Below are 18,658 nucleotides of genomic sequence, written 5' to 3' on the forward strand. Positions count from 1 at the left end.
TATTAATAAATAATACATTCGTGCAATTATGGAATATGAATTCATGTTACGAACATAAACGATTACATAAATTATTTATATATCATCTGCTAAAATCTCAAATCAATATTCTTGTTTTAAATTATTTTATACTTATGATCGATGTTATTTGTACTTATTTTTTAGTAATATTATTTTTACAATTATGTACAAATACTTTTTAAATAGGCAATATGTCTTTATATAAAAAAAGTATTTGTGTAAATAAAAGTATGTCAGTAAAAAATAATTGATTACATGAATTAATCATAGTAGTATTATGAATCATTTGACAACTTGGAATTTATACATAGAGACAAGATGAACTATATCGTGTGCGTAATTATATATATACAAAAAATAACAAATTACATACAGAACGGTTAATTAGCAGTTTTCAATTCACAGTTAAAAATATTCGGATGAAAATATATTTTCTACAATTAGAAACTTTATTTGTTCACATAGCAACTACATTACTATTTTGCCTATTTTAGTAGAAACATGTGCAAAAGCTACTAAATGATATTTCGCTAAAATGAAGTACTGTTTTATTCATTTTTATTATATTATTACGTCTCATTCAATGAATTAAAGACTTTCTAACAGTAACTTACTACTTACTACAATATCATTGAACCATGATAGTAGATTTAATTTTGTGTTAAATACCAAATAAAAATTTATAATATTAAGTTGTAAATATTTTTTCTACATTTCAGAGTAATATTCATAATTTTCAATCATTATATATAATTTGTAAGAAAAATATAAAATAAATAATCGCAGTTTTTAATTTTAGTCAAATAATTTATTTAAAAACTTTTACTGCTCCTGTGGTACTGTTTCTACCTGTTTTACCATCATACGCAACCCTTTGTTGTTAGCTTCTCCACCCACCAGATGGTTTAGCTTTGGCGCAATGTGGGGCCAGGCATTCTGCACGCTGAACAACAGTGAAACGGCAAGAAAGAAATGGTGGCGTTACTTTAATTTTGTTAGAAACTCCGTTTTTAATATTTAAAAATTTAACCAACTTTCATTTCTCGATACGTTCACGAATAATAATTGTGTGCCAGTTTCTCGTTAACCTCCGTAGTCTCGAAAAAGTGTGTGGAAATACACCTCACAGACACTATAACCTAACAATTGTTCAGCGTTTGTGTTTAATCGTGAATCGTAAGAATGGCAATGAACGAAGATTTCAGTTTTACTGAGTTGTGTAGATTATGTTCGTTGAAGAGCAGTCACCAACTTCAAATTTTCGACAAAGAAGGCGAACAGAGACAATTACTTTTTAAAATACGTTCCTGCATTCCTGCTGTAGTAAGTCATATTTCTCGTTGTATTTGTAAAATTAGTTAACATTTACTGTCTTTATTGTTAAATTTAACTAATATTTGTCTCGTTGGTAAACATTATGTTACAATGTTGTGTTAGAACGAGTGCGCATAGGATATTGGAAATAGAGAACTGTAGAAATCTGCTACAATACGTTTTATCATTGCTCTAATTAGAAGTTTATGTCGTAAAAATATTGAATGAAATAGGAAGCAAAAGTGTTCACAAAATAATACGAACTTTCATTGATTATTTTGAAAAGAAGAATCGCAAACTAACTTTTAAATGATCTGTTATAATAATTCTGTTTTTTAGTTTACAAATACAGAAATTTTCAACAATTACAACTTAGGTTACGTATCGATTTAATGATTTTACATTTTGACACTTATAATTATTACACGATGTTTTCTTACATATAATAATCAATATGTCACTTTTTAGGTTATTGTGATATTTCTTAATTGTAATACTAATAAGGGCAATTAGGAAGTAAAAGCTGATTATTTACAAAAAAGGGAGATATATAGTAACTCCGAAAACCTTTCAACAATTTAAAATTATTAATTATTTATAAAATGTTAATTATGACAAGTCAAACATGTTAGATTGTATATGCTTAAATTAGGTACTCATACGCTTTATAATATCTTGTTAAAGAAATGTAAATATACTATTGTAATTTTATTTCCCGAATTTCACTTCAATTAACTATGTTATATATATATTTATTTATATTTATATCTGTATTTCTTTAACAAAATATTATAAAGCGTATGGATATCTAATTCAAACATATATAACCTAACATGTTTATATATATATTGGAAATTATATTTTCTACAAACAATTCAAATTCAACCAATAATATTATCACAGATAACGAAAGAGGACGCTTTGCCCAAAAATATTTGTCAGAGATGCGTATACAAATTGGATATGTTTTACGAGTTTCGGGTGAGCTGCATGACGACCGATACTGTGTTAAAAAATTACGCGGACAGTTTGAAGCATCTCGCTGCATCGGTAAACCAGGTAAGTCAAAATGTTTAAATTAATCTGTAATCCATTTAATTAACAATTAATAATTTAAGTAATTCGTGAATGAAAAGCGACAAATAAAGTTTCTCTCATTATGTAATGTGAGAAAAGCATGAACGAACTTTAATTCTAATTTTGTTGAAATAATTTTAATTTTACACAAATCAGATTATTTAATATATGCATAAACGAGTTAAGCTAAATATGGGTGTTAATTCTTTACATACGAAATTTTTATTTTGATTTATAATGTTAGAAGCTAAGTAAATATAAATTTAGAATATAATATTTATTATAGAAATATTATTGTAAACAAATTTAGAAATATGCAGCATAATTATTTAAATTTTTATATAATAACTTAGATATTTTATAAAATGAATAACAAATATAAGATCCTTATATTACGTAGAAAATGAATAGATAATAATCTATGTATGCTTTTATTTGTTTTACTGACAAAGGTTCAACAGGAATCTAAATTTATTTTATACATAAATTTATGGATGCATATAATAGCGCATGACACAAAATAATAAACAAAAATGTTCTCAAAAATTAATTTCTCCAAAAACAAACATTCACCAATTTCTTGAAAGTTATGAATTAAAACACATATTACTGTTTCTTCAATATCTTTAGTACCGAAACAATAATTATACATCCCATTATTATTTTCACATCATTCAACGACCAATGCTTATTATTATCTACAACATTAAACTAAACAGTTAGAAATATCAGATTAAATTATATGTATGATATGACCCTTTTTTAATCTATAAAGAGAAAAATGTATATTCTGCTCGCATGAATGGAACGTCTGCATATTCACTTAAACACAAGAAGTCTGGTTAAAAGTATATTTATAACGTTACCACTAAATATAGCAACAAACGAGCAACTCGTAGGAATACTTGTTTATGGGACACCAGTTTATTTGCTCTTAATTGATTTCATGAGACACATCAGGCGCGTTTAATATCCTCGCGAGAGCACGTGGTTTACGACTGGGAGCAAGTGCCTTACAAATGGAGGAGACAGCGCGCTTAATAAAGGTAGATTAAAGGTCTGACATAAAGCTCACGGTATCTCGTGGATGCAACGAGTAAGAGAAAAGAGGGAGAGAGAGCAAGAATTTTTTCCAGGGCAACATTGGAAAATTTATCGTTGTACGAGCCGGACACGAATAGCCAGAAGGAATCAGGCTATCCCCGTACGATGGGGGTCGTACGTATTCTAGGAAGTACCAGAGACTCTTTACAAGCTCGTAAACTCGGGTGGCAATTTCCGACATGACGCGTTAAAGTGACTTTATGCGTCGAATGGGTGGCCGACACGAGTTCCACATTTCGAGCGGCGTAAAAAGTCCTTTACGCGACACGCGCTCGCGTTCTACCACCTCTGCCCAGTGTTGTCTCTTCGTTCCACCTTCTTTCGTGCCGATTTCGCCTCTGTACTATGCTCGATAAGCGTACGAACACGCGCGCGAGAAGAGACCGCAGCAGATGAAGAGGGTGAGAGAGGGCCATGCGAAACCGTGCAACCGACTAAAAGGAAGGAGAGGGAACGAGGGGCGTCGCTGATCGGTAGCTCGAGGTCCTTGATTCTCTCTCTGTTCCTCCTTCGCACCCCTTGCTTAGCCAACGAAGCATGATCCCAATAATTCCACCCTCACACACGCGACTCCTCGTGCAGAGAACCCAGCTGGAGGGGATAATATACAGATAAGCAGACACGGATGAACAGATAGGGCAAAAGAGAGACAGATCACGCGACCAGTCGGGATAGAGGGTTTGTAAAAGGCACGCATGTGTGTGCCTGTATGTGTATACGTGTGTGCAACCGTCGCGGCGCTATTGATCGACTCTCCGTGGCTAGGCTGCGTCGCGCACAGAAAGCGAAAGTCAGTTCTCCTTTTCTTCGACGTCTCGCCTAGTTCCTTCTTTCTCACTCTTTTCTGTTCACGGGTACAACGTCTCCGTTCCCTTCTCTCCTTTATCTTTGTCTTCTTTTCTACCCTTCCCCTGTCCTTCTTTCACTAGCTCCCCTCTGTCTCTATTCCACTACGCGTCTCGTCGCTCCCCAATCCAAGATTGTTCGATCCCCTTCCCTTGCTAGTTGGCCCGTTGGATCTCCTTGTCCCGGGCACAGGTGCAACGAGGAGCAGACCTGTACACCTCTGAAAACCTGTTTCGAGGTCTGGAATACCCCGTCGTAAACGGCCGACGAAGTCTCGTTACGCGGTTGATCGTTGATGCGGTCAACCGAGGAGAGCTAGGGAGCAAAGAAAGCAGAGGAAGCGAACGGTACTTGTATACTACTAGGTGGCTGTTCGCGTTTATGTATCGTGTTTAGCTTCGCCTAATCGTGCATATATACCATCCAATGATACGTCAGTCCTTCTAGTCTCTCTCTGTCTCCTTATCTGCCTGTTTCTATTTGATTCTGTCCTCTCCTACTCTCTTTCAGTCGCTCGCTTAGTCAATGTCAGTGTCAAGGTCAGCGGGCCGACGCACTGCAGAGCGCCGCCGCCGACGCCGCCGTCGACTGGTGCTACGCTACTCTCTTCCGTCATTGTGTGTATCCGGCAAGCGAGTGACTCGGTAGTCTGTGTATACGACACAAGGTATACACGAAGGTCTCTTCGTGCGCATACTTGCCTCTCTAGGGCGTCCCTGCCTTTCTCTTTCTCTTTCCCTTCTTTCTTTCTCTCGTTCTCGCTCTCCGAATCTCCCCTTCTTTTTCGCTCTGTTTCTTTCTCTCTCTTTGCCTCTCTCTCTCTCTCTCTCTCGCGTGTTCTCGTCGTCGCGCCAGCCACGATGCATTCCGCGGGGATCTCCACTCGATATCGTTGCACCGCGCCGTCTCGTCCGCATATCGCTTCTCCCGTGCCTATTCTTCTTTCCCTTCTACCGGTTCAGTATCGCTCGGTGCTTGTTCCCGCACCTAGTCGCGCCAATTTCGCTTGCTCACCGGGACGCGCTTAGTCTCACCGATCGAATAGAACCGTTTATACCAAGTTCGCGCATACTTGGCTCCATAACCCGAGTGTCGCCGTTCCATTTCCCTCCGTCTCTTCCTCCTCGTTTTGTCTTCGTCTGATCGGTGCACCCTGTGTGGTCTTGCTCTCCACAGCACATCGCTACGGTGCATTCCGTGGAGACCTCCACTCGATATCGTTACGCCGCGCTGCATCCGTGTGTCACCGGCTATCTCATCTCTCCCTTTCTCTCCCTCTCTTCCCCCCTCTCACACACACATACACATTCTGTCCCTCTTTCTCTCCGGTTTTTTCTTTAGTCGTCTTCGTTTCCCTCGTTCCCTCTGAATATAGCTCGTTCTTTCTCCAGTCGACTGGTCGTTGCTCTCTTTTCTTCTTCTTACCCTCTCTGTTCTCCTTCCCTCCCTCTCTCTCGCTAGAGGGCTATCCCCTCTGCCTCGACCAGACGTTTTTTCGTCTCTTTGTCCTTGCATCCTCCCGCGCCGGGAATCGGCGGCTAGCTCCGCGGGACACACTCTGGTTGCCCCGTAAAACGCGAGATTCTTTCGTGGCGTCGCGAAAAGAAGGAACGCGCGTGGTCATAGAATTTCCGTTGTTCTTTTCATCGTCATTGTCGCGTTAAAAATTCTTCGTTATCGGAGTCTAAGGCTAACGTGTTCTGGTCTCTACCAGCCACCTCCGGTCTGGACGACGAGCCTCGTGGTCGCTCAATTTTTTTCACCCAGTTCGGAAACTCCCAGCAGAACGGGCGGCATGACGACGCGTGATGGACACTGATGTGATGTGCCGTTGAGTTGCTCGCCTTGTGACGGTGTCAGTGATATCTTTCCTCGAGGACATCCGACCCAGTGAGTCGATTGGGACCGTGCGGTTTTCCTCGACCTCTGCAGGGGAACAAAGTGTGTGTAGGTACGTGAGCCGGGAGATCGGCCCGATAGCATTTGCTCGTCTTTTGTGGGAACCTTCGTGTCTGCCTTTCTGTAAGCTAACTTCTTTCTCCGTCTTTCTTTTTCTTTCTTTCTTTCCCTTCTTTCGTCTTCCCGGTCGTTCTTCCCTCACTCTCGTTTCCTGTCTCTCTCGTTTCGGTCATCGTTCTTTCCCGGAGGACCTTGACGGAGCAGGCTACGCGAACAGATCTTTTCGGTTCCTTCGAAAGTCCCTGTCTTTTATGTATTCGATGTCGTCTCTGGGGGATACAGGCTTCTGTGATGCTTCTCGGCGATACGACCATTCTCTCCGGCTTGTTCCGATACCTTCGTGTCGCGAACCAACGTCACGTGGACGAAATTTTGATTTCTCGACAGCTTCTTTTATAGTATATTAGAGTTTTCCCCGGTTTTTATCCAATTTCTTAATCATCAGCAATTTACATTAAATATTCAATGTTCTTGTATTCCTACGAGTGGCTTTTAGAGATTATTGCACGATTTTCACTTTTTAATCAGCTTGTTGAATATCTACAACTTTTCCTTAGAATTCCTTTTACAAAACGTTTTAATTTTTGGAGGATTTACTACGTAAATTCCCGTCGAGATCGATCTCAATAATTACTTCGGATAATTAGTGATTTTTGAACATTATTATGTAACTTGAATTTTCTTATCAGTTTGAAGAATATTTTTGAACTTTGTCCCTAAAATTCTTCTTAAAAAAATTTTACTTTTGAAAATCTTAGTGCTTCGTTATTAGGAGAACTTCATCAATTATCACAAACAGTTAGTGTTTTTTTTAGAGGAAATTGCATGACCAATTTTTCCATCATTTTGTTTACTTGAAAAATATTCCTCCGAAGTTTTCATTTCTGGAAAGCGTTAATTACGTTTCACATCAGTTCACAAGGAATCGAATACGTTCCATTTAGCTGAAGAATTATTTGAAACTCAGTTTCTGGTAAATATCGATTATCGTTAATAGATATTTGGCACCGAGTGCGGCTTCGTGCATGCTCCGCTCAGCTCAGTTCCCGTGATTAATCGTTTTCCCATATTGGTTTCGAAGCTGTTACGCTTTTGTGCTCGAATTGATAGAAATGTCGCAAAATGCTGTTCATTCCTACAGATTTCCTTCAATTTTACAATCAAATAAACGCATTGTGTCGATAATTGTATTTTGTAAATATATTCTACTAATGCAATGACCATTATCCCAAACATTGTGACAAGTATCAGTTATTGAAAATCGTAATACATTTGTCCATTTTTCTCACTTACTTAGTTTCTCCAGCGTTTATGATGAATTTAACCACAATCTCGTTTTTTATGATTTTACATAATCTTATATTTTATGATTGTTTTAATACGAATCGAGTTTATTAGCCTAATTAATCTGGTATTTTTATACAACCAAGATATCTCTAAAAGCGTGATCCGCATGTTGCTCAACTAAATTGATAATTCGTGATAGCAACATTTCTGAGAAAGTCCAGTTCGAAATTTGAAATAAATCGATCTCCGTGCATCAGTTCTTTTTAGTCGCTTTAAGTTCTTAACAAGAAGCTTTATATATCTTATCTTGTAGCTGGTATGATACTTAATGGTCCTTTTATCACGTAGCCACCCTAACGGGATCTACAAGTCACTATAGGAATATTTAAAAACTAAAAATTTTATAAATTTAAGAAGTTACTATTGTAGGTTATACTGTTAATTGTTGAAAAAATAGTTAAATTATATACATATGCTTGTTAAGAATACTAATATGCTACTAATATGCAGAATACCTGATAGTGGGCATTTTTCAAATTACCACAAAAGTAAAAATTGCTAAAGTCAGTTAATCTCTTATCATCTACGAATTAACATCTAATTTGCTCAGTTTCAATGACTAATCAAAGAAAAAATTTGATGAAAACTTAAGAAGGCGCCTATCCTTCTCAAAAACGACTTATACTGGTACAAAACATAATGCAACAATAAAAAAAACAATTAATAGGGCACTGATAAGGACAAGATGTCTAATGGTAGCCAGCAACAACAGCGATCGGCTTATGTGGAAGCGCATGCTGTGGCTCATGCTGCAGTACAGCAACACATGGCACAACAAGCTGCCCAAGCGAGGCTTGCTGGCCCTGGTCCACCTGCGACACCTCAGACACCTAATCCAACCTTTACCTTACCCGATGATGGTTTGGGTTATGACGACGGTGTACGCGTACTCCGCTCTATCGGAACATGGTAAGTTTTTATGCTAGTATCAAATCTTACAAGAAGTGAGATTGTTATGCTATTTGTTGGAATGATTTTTTTTTATAATAAGAGGCATAGTAATTATTATCTGTCAGAATAGAAATTTTAAAATATTGATTGCAACATTCGAAATAGGTCTCCAGATTACTCAGCAGCAATGCGTCCTGGTGGTGTAATGCCTCCGTTTCCTGGTGCAATGGATCAGCAGTTTGGGAGTAGGGCCCCTACAGTAAATCAGCCATTAAGAACTACGAACAATGTAACGTCTCGTCCGGGATTTGCGTCAAAGGCCACAAATACAGGTGAACCGGCGACAAAGGCGTTCGCCTGTACCGTTTGTGGCAAAGGTCTTGCTCGTAAGGACAAACTCGTTATTCACATGCGTATTCATACAGGGGAGAAGCCGTATTCCTGCGAAGTTTGCGGTAAGTGTGTCTAAACTGTTGCTTTGCATTGTACGATAATTTATGTACTTGTTTGAGTATAACTGATGATACGGCTGTTGCCTCTAGGTAAAGCATTTGCCCGCAGAGATAAACTAGTTATTCACATGAACAAGTTGAGACACAGACCGGGAGTGGCGCCACTTTCTACACCTACAGCTCCGAATTCGGATCAACAGCAGCAACAACAGCAGCAGCAGCAACAAGCTCAGCAACAACAACAGCAGGCACAACAACCGCAGCAGCAACAACAATCTCGGCAGGATACTATACATAAGTTGAAGGAAGAACCAGTTAGTTGGGCGTGTGAATTATGCGGTCGAGCATTAGCCACAAGAGAGGAGTGGATGCAACATGCTCGGTAATTTCTGTTTATATTTACATCTATAGTAGTAAATATAAATATTAAAAATTTTATTCTAATACAATATTTTTACTTGGAAAGATAAAGAGAAATAATATTTATTAATAGAAGATACTTTTATTAAATACAATATTCATTAGCGTATAAGAAATTTCGAAAAATTTTTGTACGCATTTATTATAATAGCTTCAATATAGAAATTCATGGAATATATAAGTAATATAATTATATTATTTAGCAATATTTAATTCTCGATATGTTGAGGAAAATGTTACAAATAATTGAAAAGAAAATAGAAAGGACATATTTCTAACTGTTAGTAATGAACATATTTATCTCAAAATACATACATCATCATTAAAATTTTCAGTGACTTATAAGTTACTAAGAAAAAACTATTTGCAAATTATGATGCAAGTTTTGAAGTATTAATATTAGCTTATAATATAATTTATAAATGTACACTTGATTTTGTGGGCATATTATGATATGATAAAAATATTTATCTAACTATTCATTCATTTGATTATAATTTAACGGTTAGAAGTAGATACGTTTGTCTCTATTATATAGCTGCAGAAATACGCATATACGAAAACGATACATAATAATAATAATAATTGTGAATATAATAAAACCTCTATCAATATCATTCTTTATGACATTGATATTAATTGTTTGATAATTTATTGTTCTGTAATTGAACATCTTCTGTTACAGTTCTCACTTGGAAGCATCGGCTCCGCCACAACATGCAGCACCATATTTCCCGGGATCTACAGCTCCTCCGCAAGCGTACGCATCTGAGAGGCATTTCTGTCTTATGTGCCGTACAGATTTTACAGATAAGGCTGAATTTATGTTCCACGTACGTTCCCATTTCGAACCTCACGCGCAGCAAACGCCATCTCAGCATTCGAGTGGTAAACAAGGAAGCGATCCTGCAACGGCCGAATTGATCGCGCGTGGACTGGTCGATCCTTCGGGATTATGCAGCTAGAATTATCCTTCCTGTCATTATGCGCCATCGATTCGTGTCTTACCATAGTACAAGTTCTCTACTCCATTTTGACCAGAACTTCTGCATAGGATGTCATGCGTATTGTGATTGTAATGAATATGTACTGATTTATAACGAGAGATACACAGTAGTATATTTCTCTATAAATATTAACGGATACACACAGTTCATCGTTTGTTTTACGCTGCAAAGAAAACTAAATACAGTTTTAAAAAATTGTTGAACGAATTCTTTGAATATCGCATAATTCGTTCGTCCGATAGTTGATCACAAGTCAATAAACATAAAGTGCACTGCTTTCAGGAAATAACAGAGAACAATATTTTTTGCATTGCACTATCATCGAAATTAAAGATCTCGAATTAATATAGGAGTATTACTGTGTATCCCGAATATTATATATAATAAATTGGGACATACGTTATATTCGTCAGGTATTTAGGTATTGACGCGATACTGATTTATATGGTAAGAGATTATACTATTGCGCCAATATTTAAGTATGATTACTTAATAGTATACGTTCCTACATAGCTAGCTTCCCGCTATCTTTAACCATTAGCAGTATCTGCCATGTAATGTACAGGTTTGTTCTCAATGCTATTATAGTTCTTTTTACATATTTTATAATCAACGACCTGTTTCATATGTTTCACAATCTGGAGATTTTATTGATTCGAAGTAATTATTTTTTTTAAATTATACGTTTCGGCGCTTTAAAACGTGGCGTATGTGATGTTGCGTATAATTGTTTTTGCGGGAATATTATTTGATTAAGAAATTTTTTTTAAATAGGAATTTTTTGTCTAGTTTAAAAATCATTTATTTGACTATCTGTTAAGATTATATTCTAATTATGTGATTATTTTTGTTCTTTTTTAAATGAAACTCATTGATTTTCTAAAAGCGATATATTATTAGCCACATTATCGATTTATAATACCAAACGTGTAGTTTTTATTGTTGTGTAGCGTAAGTGTTGATACACGAAAATATTACCGAATACGACAAAACATCCCCAGATGTTTATATTCTATAATCTATTCTATATCAAGCAGATTTTTTTTACTGTTTGCTTAAAAACTTGTTTATTGTTATGATTATCCTTGGTACCTGCAGTATGAATATGTACTTAACCAGGGAAGGGTTTACATTACATATACGACAGATTTTTGCTTTATTACAGTTAATGAGAACATGAAAGAACAAAAGTGTACTTATAAACTTGAGTATCTAATGCCTTTTAATCTTTCAACATTCTTTTATCGCACTTTATCGATTTACAATTCAATTTTAATCAATGAAAACCTAGTACGCTTTTTTCTTTATTATTCAATGTAAAAATTAGCAGCAATATCGTTTCATAATATTAGTTCGTCGAGTGCCCGCGAGAGACATGCATTGTGAACAAACTGTCTCTTCCAATAACTTCATAGGATTCGCTTCTACAGCGCTTTCTTCCTCTCGTCTTTAGAGTAGAACATTATACAGTCAGCGCGAGAATATAATGTTGCTAAAACTGCCGTGCCTCCTGCCTCACGTAAGACTCATTTCCGGCTTATTTTCGATCCAAATTACTTCCAGGATAACGGTGCCTAAAATGGTATACTTCAAAAAGAAAGAAAAAAGAAAAAAAGCTATACCTACCGTTGGGTATATATTTTGTATAATTCTAACTAGTGCAATATAGTGTTAATCGTATCGACAATAGTTACGATTGTTACGAAGAAAAGGAAGGACAAAGACGAAAAACGAAGACAAAATGTGAATGAAAAGACAGAAAAGGAGGTTTTGCGAGTAATTTTGATAGAAAACGTTCGCTGACACTCGCGCGATAAATATGCATAAACAATAACCGTTTATAGCGGCTTAATTAGTAACGATGTAAAGGAAATGGAGACAAATAAGACAAAAGATGCCGGCCTTTCTTCTAATGCAGTTAACGAGAAACATCTTTTACATAGTTTGTATGAATTTAGAATAGTTGGGACGATGAGCAAGAAAGTTACTCGCTCTATGGTTTACTCTTAACTGGCACGGAAGCGCTGATTTTCATCGTCGTTGAAAATTTGATACAAAACCGAACGATTCGTGTAAGCGGATTTCCACTTTTCCCACGTCCGTCTATTGTGTCTGATGTTAAAATGAATCAATGATAGAAAATCGAAGAATTAGAAAGAAGAGATTAAAGGGATTAAAAGGAGCGATTAAACGGAGTGTAACAGCGACCGACACGAAGGTGCAAATATGAAAACTAATTTACGGTCTTGATTTTTACGAACGAAGCGTACCAGAAACGAGCATGTCGTAGTTCGAAAAATTATGCCTGCCATTTGCACGCCGTCGATGAAAATGTAAATTTGTAGAGATTGCAATAATGTGTCTATCGAGAATCTGACGCGATTCAGCGTTCCTTCTAAAGTTTTTCTTTTTCTTGTTTCGAGGAGAATCACATGCGGAAATATAACGTTTACGCGATATAAAGCGTAATGATTTATAATCGTGGTACTTTGTACGATCGAGAGTGGAATATTATATTTAATAGACGTATAGTGCCTTTTCTCTGGGATTTATCCGATTTCGTTTTGATCATTTGAAATTGAAACGTGTTAAGGAGGCACATTGGCATATAAATTTTTAAATAAGTATAAGTTTAATATAGATAAGATGAGAGTTATTCTTCTCGTTCTTTTATGTTTTTTTTATTTCCTCTTTTATTACTATTATTTTCTATCTCTTTCTGTTGTGAGGAGTGAATGATTGATGCCACTGCCTCTAGCAGCTGTTTTTAGATTACTTTTATACTGTTGATGTCACGCGCAGCTAATCAGAGTCAGTATATTACTGCCATAATCATCAAACGAAATGTATAACCAATATACCTTTATAAATAAAAGACAACTGAAAAAGTAAAACATTGCCTTTCATATTACTGAAATATATTCGAATGATTTTGAATTAATATTGGAGAAACGTGTAATGTAATAAATGGTATAGTAGTTTTGCTATCTTGTTTGTTTTGTATAGCGTAGGAATTTTAAAAACATTATTCATATTATAAGTATTATTCAACAACATTTTTCTCGTTTCATTAAATTAATCTAACTTTAGAAATTGATATTTGTTATAAATAAGCTATTTGATAACTAGATTGGGGATGTTTATATATTTATAGGAAATTTAAATCTCCAAAAATTTACAAGACGTGCATGATATACAAACATTTTCGAATTAAACCACTTATTATGATATTCAGAGAGTAAGACAAATTTCTTATACAAGCTGTCTCCATAAAAATACCTACGAGTTTGAATAAAAATTCAGTATACGAGCGACTAATTTCTCTACGTTGAAACATACTAAAAGTATAAAAGCTTGTCCTAATTCTATCTATCAACTTATGACAGTAGAATGGAAAAAGAAAAAAATGGATAAAGTGACCAAATGTAACACGGATGCAGGGCATTCAAGTGGCTCGACAAGTATGTAACCGGTGCTCGCATGCTGCATCCAGCGTGAACTGCACCCGTTTGGCCATAAATTAACTCCGTGATCGACTTTCCTAAAGGACATCGACGTGACACGAAACGTTACGGTATGCGTTTCTTTCGGTCCACTACTAAGGATATCGAGTTCCTGCTTCGATACGGCCGGTTTGCCTTGCCGCACCCGTATTACGAATACTGATAAACGGACGCCCTGTTCAACTGCATTTTTATTTTCATTCCAACTGCACGGGTATTATTCGCGAGCCAGTATAATAAGATAATTGTCCCTTTGTCTAAGTTTTCTTTGTCTTTGCCTAACTTTCCTTCCGTTTCGAACTGGGCGTAGTTGACATGACGTGCCAGTTGCATTCGATGACGGATAGATAAGACAGCAAGAGTATGGCGTTTCAGGAGATGATTATTAAGAGACGAATATTGTACAAATTTCATGAGGTAAATTTGAACGGTTAGGGTCTACATATATTTTCTGGAATAAATATTTCTAATTACTGTTTCTATTTGTATATGTACTTAGGTACGTTCCATTCTAAATGCACATTATTTTATGTGCTTATACTTATTTTGCTTGTAATATTTCATTTACGTGACACGCTACTATCATATTTCGATTGAATTTTAAATTACTAATTATTATTTAATAATATTTATCCGACATTTAGTTGTCTTAATTGTTCATTTGTTCAACTACTGCCGTCTTTCATTAGAATTTCGCACATATTATTTCAGTATATTTTATTTATTACAATATTTTAATTATAACGAGCGGGAGACAATACCAGAGACGAAAAATATAGTAATACAAGAACAATACAAATAAGACGTTATAACGAGGAAATGAGATCATATACATTTTTATATCAGTTTATTAGATTTAGAAATTAGTTCGATCACTTCTATCCTATCTTAGTCTTTTATCCCAATTACAGAAATAGATATAATACAATATAGTAGGATATGAAGCATAATTGAAATTATTGTAACCTACTGAAACCTGTTTCAAGAGGCGATGCCTTACACGTTCAACCTATATTTACAATAAGGTATGAATCACGCCTAAAAGATCACGTATCCTCCCTCATGGATCGTGGGATCCGTCGTAGATCGTTGTAATAGCATGGGATACGTCAAAGGTTGTTCAATGAAAGTAACGTGACCCCAAAGTGCGCGGGATAGTGCTCGCATTTGTAAAGGGAATTGCTATGCGAAACACAGGGCGTCGTCCAATCGAAGCGATTAAGAAAATTCGATTTAATGGAGTTTGTAAAATGCTGAATAGTTTACACGGCGCCGCTGCTAATTTCACGCGAACCGTTCGATCTGTCGGAAATTCCTATCGACATTTCTTATTTAATGCTTCTCCTTTCTCTCCATTTAAATTCATTCCAACACTTCAGTGAGAAATTTTAATTGGTACTCTTCGCCTTACGCTGCTGAAACGCTACTCAAACCTATCGTCTACATTTTTCCTCTGAAGTATAGAATTTATAATTTCTTCGCTTTTTTAGGAGTTCTTCCAGGAGCCATAATGAAATGACACATCGATACACGAAGCATACTTTCTCCATTTCATGGTACACTTTGCGAATGTTATGAAGAAAATGAAATGCTTCCTTGTAATTGGAAATTTTTATTCTGGCTAATAGAATATTTGCAGATATAAATTATCGAACTAAAAGAAACTTTAAGTGAAAGAAGTCGATAGAACTTTCCAACTAATCTAATCTACTCTATCGCGAATATTTGCCTGACACTATACCCATAATTAGCGATAATGTAAGTGGACGAAGGAATCCTCCCTAATTGGCAAAATAAATATTGTATTCGCTTCCTCAAGAATTTATATAGATTGTATGCAGTGTTTCAGAGGAAGTTCAACTTGTTTCACGCGAGGTACCTTGTAGTAAGATCATGGACAAGGCTCTGGCTACCTACAATCTCCTAATTATGAATGCATGCTCGCGCATTTAATTTATCGTTTGTTAATTTCCGCCTATGATATTTACAGATAGTAGATTTCTTAGAATTTTTCGAAAATTTTGTGATACGCTTGGTTTAATAGATTTTAGATAGGCTATCATTGAAAAACATTATGTTAACTATTAAACTACGATATACAAAATAAAACGTGGAAATTCTTGAAAATGTAGCTCTCTAAATTCAGAATAAATGATATATGAGCAAATTAGCAAATATTCTAAGGTTAGTTCTACTCTAATAAATTACAAAAAGCACACGATATATTACACAATACACAGCGAAAATCTATATTATAATACACAGAAATCTTTTGCGTCATACAATTTCTATAATAGGATTCCAGAGACTTATTCACAAATTAATAGAATTATTCTAATTATTCTTTCCATTTTTTCCTTTCCTCTTTAAGTACAATTTACATGATATTCAATTTTATCCTAATTTATAGGTATATTCTATTTCTGAATCCAGTAAGTTTTAAATATTAACCATACACCTCAAAGAAAATCGACAAAATGATAGATGCATACAAACTAACTTATAATAATCAATTAATCAATTCTCTCTCGAGTTTAAAATAGATAGTTAAAAAATAGACAATTTTCTTTAAAATCTTAATATGAACGAATTTCATGAGATGAAAGATCTTTATCTTTCCATATAAATTAAATTTTCCATATAAGATGACAATCTGCGCCCTGTCGTATATTATTCTATTCTTCCATATTATTGGTCAATTTTTACGAGTGACAAATTACAAATTAGAAGTTACTCCCATTCCTAGTTACCTTTTCCTTAACTTTTATTAAACGTGTAAGAGTAGCCATCCGGAGTCCTATTGAAGTTCAATTTTCCAGGTGGGTAGAACCTTCGAGGTGGTGGCGTCGTTATAGCGTTGTACTGTGGTAATGGTCTAGCCGGAGGTTGATACTGTGGCGGTGGGTTGTAGGAAGGAATGGATTGAATTTCAGGTGGTGGTTGAGGTCTAGGTTGGTATTGTGGTTGAGATTGATACACTGGTTGAGGTGGAAGGTGAGGTTGAGGTTGAGGTTGGGGCTGAGGCGCTGGTTGTGCTTCATAAACTGGTTGACTTTGACGTTGATACGATTGCAAGGATGGGTTGTATCGCGGTGGTTGATAATCGGGTGGGTTGTATTGCGGTAGAGGTACGTACTCTGGCTGAGGCGGAACTTGCGGGGGTGGAACGGGAATGCCATCGCCTGTGGCCTGTTCAAATAAAAGAGGAAAAGTGAATCCGAATAATATTTAAATATTAAATAGTAAATATCAAAGTAACCATTGTAACGTTTGCTATTTGCTATTTAATGTCATAAACGAATCATTTCGCTAGCAACGAGAGAGTTTTGCTATATGAGTATGATATTCAAATAGCTATTAATAATGTAGATCATCGTGAGAAAAGTTATTCAAATTGTGTACTATTGTTAGAAGGTGTTTTGTCTTAATTGTGCTTCAATAAATTATCATATCTTTGTAAACAAGTATGTAAGAGTAACTAAATGTTCCTAAATGTACGGAGGGTGGACGATGAATTGTAGTAGCGGAGTGGTGAATAGATTTACGAAAAATATAGAAAGGGACAACTTTATTATTAATAACCATCGATCAATTAAAAAATTTCTTATACAATATTTGGTTGCAAATTTCTATCTTACTGAACGAGATATAAAACTAAGCTATAATAATTTTAGTTTTTCTAACTTCAAAGTTTATATAAATTTCCATATTACTGTAATAGCTTAGTTCTTGTCAATATTGATATTATAAATCGAAAAAGAACTAGGATTTCCTGCCACATTCTAACGTACCTGAAAGCCATTTTTCCCAGCCGTATATGTCACTGTGCGTCTTTGACCCGTAGGATCGACGTAGGAGTAAGACCCACGGCGATTCCCGTAAACGTCGCTTTCCTCTTTGAATTCCACACCATCCTCTTGTGAATAAGCGGCGCCAAAAGTTCCATCTCCAGCCAGATATCTTGCGTCGCTCAAAATTGCTGCCTGTTGAGGTGACTGGTATTGTCTACTCGTCGATTGACACGACACCAATGCAACTGTGTAGAATAGTAACGCCTGGAAATTTATGTTCATGACTTTAAAAACAACAAAGTAGAGAAGAACAAGATATGTAATTATTGTTACAATGAATTATAAAGCTCGATTAATTTGTGAAACTTTGTATTCGATACTTTATTTTATTTGTTAAATTATACTAAATACATTATATTTGCTACATGGTAGCAAGATGTCTAATATCAGTTAGTCAGCAATATTCTAAGATAGGAAATAATTACAGAAGCTTAAATAATAGATTTTAAATGTTTAATAAAACAAAATGTTCATATGGAAATCATTTCTGTTGAACGTATCTCCTAAACAAAATTACTTATTCATTGTATTTTCTTCGAATTAACTCTCGATGAGATATAAATGAACTGCCACAAAGGCGGGGCGAGTTAAAAAAGTAACAACGTGTGGCATATTTGTTACGTGGTATTACAAGTACACCACAGACGCAACGAAGAAGTAATCGATTTTGTTGGATTTTGACAATGCGTGGTGAAAAGTTTCGAAGTAAAATTGAAAGCGAGTACTTACGAATATCGCATACATAATGGAGATATAACGACAACGGGGCGACGAGAAGTACAACAGTGCTGGAAGGACCGTCGAGAGGGGCGTTTTATACGGCAGATTGGATCACGTTGACCTGAAGAGTCCTTGATGGCCGCCCG

The 18,658-nt window shown here is 35.8% G+C and overlaps 2 protein-coding genes across 3 annotated transcripts; one reads left to right on the forward strand and one right to left on the reverse strand.

The window, feature by feature from the left end:
- Positions 1 to 956: 956 nt before the first annotated feature.
- LOC122566539 (endothelial zinc finger protein induced by tumor necrosis factor alpha-like) lies at positions 957 to 10,399 on the forward strand. Its single transcript, XM_043723953.1, has 6 exons — positions 957 to 1,344; positions 2,239 to 2,394; positions 8,336 to 8,577; positions 8,725 to 9,014; positions 9,102 to 9,393; positions 10,117 to 10,399. The coding sequence occupies exons 1-6, from the start codon at positions 1,204 to 1,206 to the stop codon at positions 10,394 to 10,396; spliced, it is 1,401 nt and encodes a 466-aa protein (XP_043579888.1). The 5' UTR covers positions 957 to 1,203; the 3' UTR covers positions 10,397 to 10,399.
- A 1,486-nt stretch (positions 10,400 to 11,885) lies between these two features.
- Positions 11,886 to 18,658, reverse strand: LOC122566540 (procyclic form-specific polypeptide B1-alpha-like). 2 transcript variants are annotated; one of them, XM_043723955.1, is made up of 4 exons: positions 18,522 to 18,658; positions 17,733 to 17,996; positions 16,692 to 17,130; positions 11,886 to 12,012 (listed from the first exon to the last, which is right to left on the reverse strand). In XM_043723955.1, exons 1-3 carry the CDS (start codon positions 18,534 to 18,536, stop codon positions 16,699 to 16,701), a joined length of 711 nt encoding a protein of 236 aa, XP_043579890.1. In that variant the 5' UTR covers positions 18,537 to 18,658; the 3' UTR covers positions 11,886 to 12,012; positions 16,692 to 16,698. The 2 variants fall into 2 exon arrangements, with proteins under 2 accessions (XP_043579890.1, XP_043579889.1); XM_043723954.1 differs by lacking the exon at positions 11,886 to 12,012 and having other exon boundaries at positions 14,647 to 17,130.

The sequence above is a fragment of the Bombus pyrosoma genome, linkage group LG4, assembly GCF_014825855.1.
Source record: "Bombus pyrosoma isolate SC7728 linkage group LG4, ASM1482585v1, whole genome shotgun sequence".
Lineage (NCBI taxonomy): Eukaryota > Metazoa > Arthropoda > Insecta > Hymenoptera > Apidae > Bombus > Bombus pyrosoma.

Bases quoted from the DNA above. Each gene is read 5' to 3' on its own strand.
- LOC122566539 (XM_043723953.1), top strand. From the start codon at position 1,204: ATGGCAATGAACGAAGATTTCAGTTTTACTGAGTTGTGTAGATTATGT. The intron at 1,345-2,238 runs GTAAGTCATATT...ATATTATCACAG, and splicing joins GTTCCTGCATTCCTGCTGTA to ATAACGAAAGAGGACGCTTT. The intron at 9,394-10,116 runs GTAATTTCTGTT...CTTCTGTTACAG, and splicing joins GAGTGGATGCAACATGCTCG to TTCTCACTTGGAAGCATCGG.
- LOC122566540 (XM_043723955.1), bottom strand. The intron at 17,131-17,732 runs GTACGTTAGAAT...TTATTTGAACAG, and splicing joins CTGGGAAAAATGGCTTTCAG to GCCACAGGCGATGGCATTCC.